Source organism: Loa loa (assembly GCF_000183805.2).
Source record: "Loa loa unplaced genomic scaffold supercont3.63, whole genome shotgun sequence".
In the NCBI taxonomy this organism is placed as follows: Eukaryota; Metazoa; Nematoda; class Chromadorea; order Rhabditida; family Onchocercidae; genus Loa; species Loa loa.
In genome coordinates, this window is record NW_018108243.1 from 128,368 (window position 1) to 135,499 (window position 7,132).

General features: G+C 33.8%; 2 protein-coding genes across 2 annotated transcripts in view; both read right to left on the reverse strand.

Annotated features, from left to right (window-relative positions):
* LOAG_17335 (hypothetical protein) overlaps positions 1-2,342 on the reverse strand; it is a gene marked incomplete at its 5' end in the record, with an annotated part of 7,354 nt that extends 5,012 nt beyond the window's left edge. Inside the window, one exon of the mRNA XM_020449993.1 lies at positions 2,238-2,342. Coding sequence (XP_020306387.1) covers positions 2,238-2,342 — 105 coding nt within the window. The remainder of the gene's footprint in view (positions 1-2,237) is intronic.
* Positions 2,343-4,565: 2,223 nt separating this feature from the next.
* On the reverse strand, positions 4,566-6,692 carry LOAG_07018 (Ras family protein). Its single transcript, XM_003142557.2, has 6 exons — positions 6,536-6,692; positions 6,301-6,429; positions 6,085-6,183; positions 5,825-5,965; positions 5,398-5,475; positions 4,566-4,883 (listed from the first exon to the last, which is right to left on the reverse strand). The coding sequence occupies exons 1-6, from the start codon at positions 6,686-6,688 to the stop codon at positions 4,743-4,745; spliced, it is 741 nt and encodes a 246-aa protein (XP_003142605.2). The 5' UTR covers positions 6,689-6,692; the 3' UTR covers positions 4,566-4,742.
* Positions 6,693-7,132: the final 440 nt, after the last annotated feature.

Below are 7,132 nucleotides of genomic sequence, written 5' to 3' on the forward strand. Positions count from 1 at the left end.
TATATATATATATATATATATATATATATATATATATATATATATATATATATATATATATATAAGCCCGAAATTCAAAACTTTCGGTTCCTATACTCCCTTGAATTAGTCTCAGTTGAATCCTTTCAAAATTTTTGTCCATCATTTTAGATAGTTATTACTGCGTTGCCGCTCCCTTCCCAAAAAATCCTCTTTGGAATTTTGTAAGAGCCTTTCTGCCTGAAAATTTCATTTGAAGTATTCATTTTGAATTGAAAAAAAACGAACATTGTTTGCATTAATGTAGAAATTTAATCGGAGTTTCGAAGATTTTTTTTTTAAGAAAAATAAATCTTTAAACAAACAAAAATTTATTGTGCTGAAAAGGATGGCTAAACCGCTAATTATTTTTTTAATTCATGGTAAATAACACAAAAATAAATGTGTAATTTTATATAAGTTATTAAATCTAGAAAACTCATAAATTTATTGAGTGCAATATAAGAGGGAAGTTAAGTATGCTGGTATTTTACTGAAGAACTTAAAACTCTAGAAGACACTTTCAAGCAGCATGTAAAGAAAACTTGTTGTGTGAATCATAGTAAAAGCAATGATGAAGAATTTGAAACAGAATCCTCGTGGATTTTGTTACCTAAGAAAAGATAAGATCACAGAATTACAATGAATACACAAATTTGCTTTCAATGGCTAATTCTAAGTTCATACGTTCCTCTTAGAAGCTTCAATTTCTAATGAACTGGTATTTCATAGGCAATATTGTTTTCCTGTAACACTTCACCTAACAATAATTTGATATATTATCTATGTTCAACATCGAAACACAATTATGCTTAGTATTGATTAACCAAAATAAAATTTATTGCTGAACATGCCAATTCCTTGAAGGATAGGAGGATCTACTTATGCATCTGTCTTGGAAGTTGTCATCACTAAGACTGCTTCGTGTTCGGGTAAAACCATAATTTAGACCGAGAAACGGACAATTTAAATGTATTGTCCTACTCTTACAATATTTTGCAAACCGGTATTACGGATCTTTTTTCCTAAAGATTTTGTACCATATATTAAGTTTGAGAAGTGATATTTCATCAAAAGCCGACAGAATTTTCAGTGGTGGACCATTTGGGAAATTAATTGTAAGATTTTTTTTGATATTGCGGAAGTTAACTGTTGTACAAAAAAGTATGAATCATTCAGTGACTTCTATTTCCATAGATAATGCAGTGATGATGATTTGATGATAACACCCATAAAGAAATGACGTTAAGGAATGGATGAAAAGGTGGTCAACTGTTTCGAATAAGTGGAAATAAAGGTAAGAAATTTCTTGTTAAACACTTTCGTTCGGAAAAACTTTTTCTGGTTACCTTTTCTCATGCAATAAAAGAAAAAGTAAAGGAGCTGCTAGCAATTTCTTTCATAATTAAACATACTTTTTAGCAAACAATGAACTGCTTTTCAGTCGCTTTTATGTATAAGTGAAATGCTCGCTTATGTTTTAAATCGGTTAGATGAAGCATACTTTACAAAATGTTACTATTAGATTGTAAAATCGGTGATTTTTTCGGATTTTGGATAGCTAGGACGTTAATTTCAACCTTAGCTCTGACAAATGCAAGATATAGCTACAAAACTTTTTAATGTACAAGAAATTTTCTACCATGCTAATTAATGAAGCGTTGAGAATGTTGATTCCCTTGAGTGAGCACGATATAATTTTTCGGCTAAACATAAACCAATTATGAATTTGATGATAAGTAATAATGAATTAACAAAACTGGATGGAAAGAAATGATAGAATGATGGTGTATATGAAAACATGAACGACTGTTACTCTGGTATTCTTGTCAACCGCACATGTTGGATTAAGTTGGGAAAAGATATGGCCAAAGTATCGTAATGAAGTCTCAAGTTGGATGAAATGGAACAGATTTGTTTATTACTTGACCTTCTGTCGGAAAAATTCATTTGAAATGCGGTCTTTTAGATCAGTGCAGCAGCTTACATCACTTTTCATACGAATTAACTATTAATTATTAGACCAAGTTAGGTGACATTTCTTGTTGCACTCCTTAGCAGTTCAATAAATACACAAAATGATAGCAACTCATTCAACGATTTTAGAAGAGCTGTACGAAAGAACTGAAGACGAAGGTCATTGCCAGATTAATTTTTGGTAGTAAAACAGACTGGATCGATAAAGAATGATTATATATTATAATGGAAAAGGATAATACCTGATAGTCAGTCCATGAGTCAGTAGCCAAAGCCAATGTGATCAACGCCAGACCTAATAGGCCAAAAACGCTTGTGAGGGACAATAGTAAAGGCGAGGACCACATGACCGCACACCGTGACAGCCCTTAGACAAACTGTATGTGTATGTGATGAGATGAGATGATGGTGCGCAGCAACTCCGCACTGTCCTCCTCCTTCGTTATCGTCGTGGTCGCTGTCGCTGTCTTCGTCGCTGCTACGGTTGCGGAGACGAAGGGTGTACATCAAGTTACAGCAGTGCACACAGTGGCTGACATACACTTACACCTGCATACGTAGTGGCACTACACTCGGCATCCCTGCAAGCGACAGGTAAGCTCATTTATCGCTTGTATTATCGACCAGTTAATAATTAGTAGACTATATCGCGCATACTACGACCAATGCTGGGAAGACTCATCTGTAGAAAGCTAGCATAACTTGAGACATTATGACAACTCTGTAGAAAGCTAGCATAACTTGAGACATTATGACAACTGGTTTGTTATATCTTTAGAGATCATCTCAATGCATTATTTTATTCGCATGGACGAAACTGTACCTTTCTCCATGCAGATAAATGTAATGAGAATTCACGTTACCTTCTACAATAATATTCTTTCTTTCAGTTCCCGTTTCTAAGGTCATTCAAGATCCTGTGGGAGCCTACTTGGAGGTTATCTGTTATTTACGTGCACTGGGATGACGCGGATTTGATCGAATGCGATACAGCACATGATGACGATCCCACAAATGAAACATCTTTGCATCACCGCTCATCACATACCAACACGACAGTAATATCAGTACTCCATACCCTCCTCCATTATACTATAGACCCTTAAGATTCATTATTCTAAGTGCTGCAACGAAAGACACCATAAAAAACAATCATTAACTCCGTTTGCCCTTTCTTCGTGTACTGCAGTTTAAGAAATGAATTATCGGCTATAGCAGGGAATTTTTCTTCCCACAAATATGACATGATCAGTTATAAAATTCAACCTTTCAACAATTTACTACATTTTATTTTATTCATTGATACGTTATCTTTTTCAAGTAATTTGTCAATTGAACATCTTAAGATACAGACCATTGCTTTGACTCAGCTAAAAAAACGACAAATTTATCCCTTCTTACAGCGTTAATGAATCCGATCACGTTAATCCATTCATATATTCGTCGTACTACGAAGAAAATTCTTCAAAGAGTTTACTGCAGTGATATGATCATGACTTACTGGAACTCTAAATTAAATGTCTACAATTGTCTTCTGTTGTTATCAAAGATTTTGCTGCAGCGCGGAAATGATTATATGTTTTCCCACTGAATTCCTACATGTTATGATTTAAATTGATCCATGCAACAAAACCGGTTGTCACAGAACTATCACATGTTTCAAATTTTCAAATCATGCTCTTCGAACACTTCTAATTAATCAAGAGAGAGACAATTCAAGAAGTTTTCAATCCTTTCATATTTTTTACCATTTGCATCGTCAGAATTTTTGCTAGAAAACTGTTTAAATTTGTTCGTTCAATACTTTCATCTTGCCTATAACTGGCCAACATTCCTTACATTTTCGTCACTTTGCTTATAGTTTCTCGAAGGACGTCTCGTAACAACTATCCAGTTGTAATTTTGACGTCCAGATCAATTTGCATGTTAAACTTCTATGCAGTTTACCAGTTTTGCAAATAAAAGAAATTATCAGTAATGCTGGGATGTTGCACTTCCAGAACAGAATGCTTTATTACAGAAGTACTGCTCAGTATTGCTCAGCAAGTGCCGACTTAAAAATTAGTTTACAGAAGGGAAAATAGATTTCCTTAAAATATGGACAAGGGGTTGTGAAAAGGAACTCAGTGTTTACAACGTGTTTGTTTGCCTATTGGACGTCAAACCTTAAAATGTCAAAATGTATTTATTCATGCCGTCATACATACATACCGTCGGGAAATTGCAAATAGTCCGAACTAAGCAAAATTTGCTAATTGATTCCAATAGCTGCCTCATTTGCATTTCCAGTCCTTCCTGTTATCATTTGCTATATCTGAAATTTGCAGTTAAGGATAGTCCTAATAAAAGGAAGTGGGTATGCTAAAAAAAGTCTTTGATCTTTGTTGTACTGCTAACACTGTTAACAGAATAGTTGCAAATACAAAATCAGAAAACATCGATTCATTAGCTAATCTTCATTGAGAAAGGAGTAACAAATTTTGTGCGAGTAATATTTGTCCTGCGAATGAAAACTGTCACTCAACAGATGAGGGAAACAAAATTTCATCTGCGGAATCATTCTATTGCACCGGAGGTGTATTTCTTTTAGCTCTTCACTTTAATGTGAAGATATAAATAAGGGAGTATAACTAAAGCTGCCGCATCTGGATGGATTTCAAAATTGATTCGTCAGTTAAAAGAAATTTACATAAAAAGCATTTCACAGTGATTATATTTACAGTAAGCTGGAGAAATGGCACTTTTAACTATGATATTTTACAATCGCTTTCACCTAATGGTATTTCCTTATCATGGCATTTCATTCGCAATGATTGATGCTTTGAGCGTCGTATAAGACTACCCGATCGTTTAAGAGCCTTTGGACTGCTACCTTTAGCTTTGTTAACCTGTAATTATAATGTAATGAGTGTCCTTGTTAAAATCCTAAATTAAGCAACAATTTAAATGATACTCAACTTCACGGACCAAAAGTAGGGTGCTTATATATTTCCACACATTACTAGAATTTCGAAAAGTTATTTGTTTAAAAATGGTAGCAAGTATGGAAGAAACACACTTTGAAAAAAGCCAATGTCTGATAACGACAAATAAATTTGCAAATTAGAAAATAATTATTTAGTGCTCAAATAAATTTCCGGGATTTTTGTGAGCAGACAATTTCGAATTTATAGAAAAACCTAACGTAGATTAACTAAGACGAAGAGCTTTTTGAAAAATAAACTACATCGTCACTCTACCTGTTTCGTCTAGAGCAAACTTTTTCATTCCGACTTCCCGACTTTCAATATTGAAACTATCAAAATAAAATTGCTTTAAAATTTATACCTATGTCCTAAAAAAACTGGAAATTGTTCTTAGTATTTACCTTATCCGATTAGGCTATAAAGCAATAGTACTTACCGGTAATGACCAGTTCCGATTAAGCTTCTTTATTGGCGAAATTTCATGGGATTGCAATTTCTGCTGTTTTGCCCACTTCTGAAAAAATTTCTGCAAATATTCATCATTTTCTAAATTATGATTCTGATACACTGAAGACGGCTGAAGAACAGAGTATAAAAGCGAAAGGGATAAGCATCATTTTATTGCAAGTCAACTGAATAATAGAATGCATTTCAGAAAGATGTTCAATAGTCTTTTAAAATCCAAAACAAGAATAAGGTGAGCAAGTGAGTTTATTTGTAAATCATTCTCAATTTATTTGTATATCATTTCAACGGTCAAGTATAAGAAAATACTGAATCCATAAAAAATATATTGAAATGTTCTGGACCACAAACAACAGAAGTATTTTGACAGAATAAAGAAACTGTCATCACTAGCTCACTTCTTCATCCAGCAAACGACTTTGATCCAGAAAATTTCGGAATATTTTCATTATGTTATAGTTCATTTTTGCAGAGGATTCGACATAACTTATATTGAAATTTGAACGTTGCATCCATGCTCGAACTGTTGCTTCATAGACCTAAATCGCCTTTTTCAGAGAACTGAACGATACTGCATTGATGTTAGGGATTTTCCTTCAATTACTGAAAACCTTTCGGAGACAATAATATTACTGATTGATGCCATCAGTTTAAATACTTTTTGAGAAGATGAATCGCACTTGTTCCCGACAATAACAGTTGGAAGGGTTCGAGCATCTTTTCGTTGCTGCACAATCTGTGACCATATGTCACTCATCTGAATTTATGATTTTGGGAATCATGGAAAAAGAAAAAACTTTTTTAGATCTTTTCCTTATATAAAATGTTCCATAATGCACTGGGTATGACGAATTTTAACTGAAATCATAAGAACCTGCTTGAAACTAGCCACATCATTGACGGCAAAAACAAGCATGAATGCATTGGCAGATGCTATCGCAATTTTGCGCATGCCCGGATAATCGAAATTTGTGTCCAGAATTTCCAGTGATATTTCTATTTCCTGTTTCAACATAATGATTTTCATTATCCGAAAAAACGAGTTAGAAAAAGGAAATCCATGAGATTACTGGAATATGAAGCAAGCACTAACTAAAACCAGCAAAAACCTGTATATTGAAATTTCTCGAATAAAGATCCTCAACGGTTTCTCTGTATTTTTCATCGAAAGCTCCATGAAGATAACGCCGAATGATTGATGTTTTTCCCACTTTCCCAGGACCCAACACAACCAAGCGAAATCGTGTCTGTCTCATCTCCATATCTTCCAGAAAGATGACACCGTTACTAATTAAAATTTATATTCCATTCCTACTATTCATAAACGATTTTATGTGCTCTACGCTATGGCAAAAGTAATCAATCGTATCTGCTAATGTTTCACTGTATCTAATTACTTGAGTTATCGTTCGTTAAGGACCAGCTAGCCTATAACTTTCTCGTTTTTTTTTCATTATTTTTACTGACTGTTACAATATGTTTGTGAACACTCCGCGAGGATATATCAGTTTTTGTAACTGTTTAAACCAATGTTTGCATAAATAATGCAACCAAATTAATTCCTCCGTGCAGCATTTACTACAGCCAACCCTTCCGTTTCGCTTCCATAAATCCTTCATATCATAAAAAATGTGAAAGCAAGTTACAAGAAAAAGAGAGAAATATCAAAAAGGACTGGAAGGAAGGGGGAATAAAAATATTTTGTT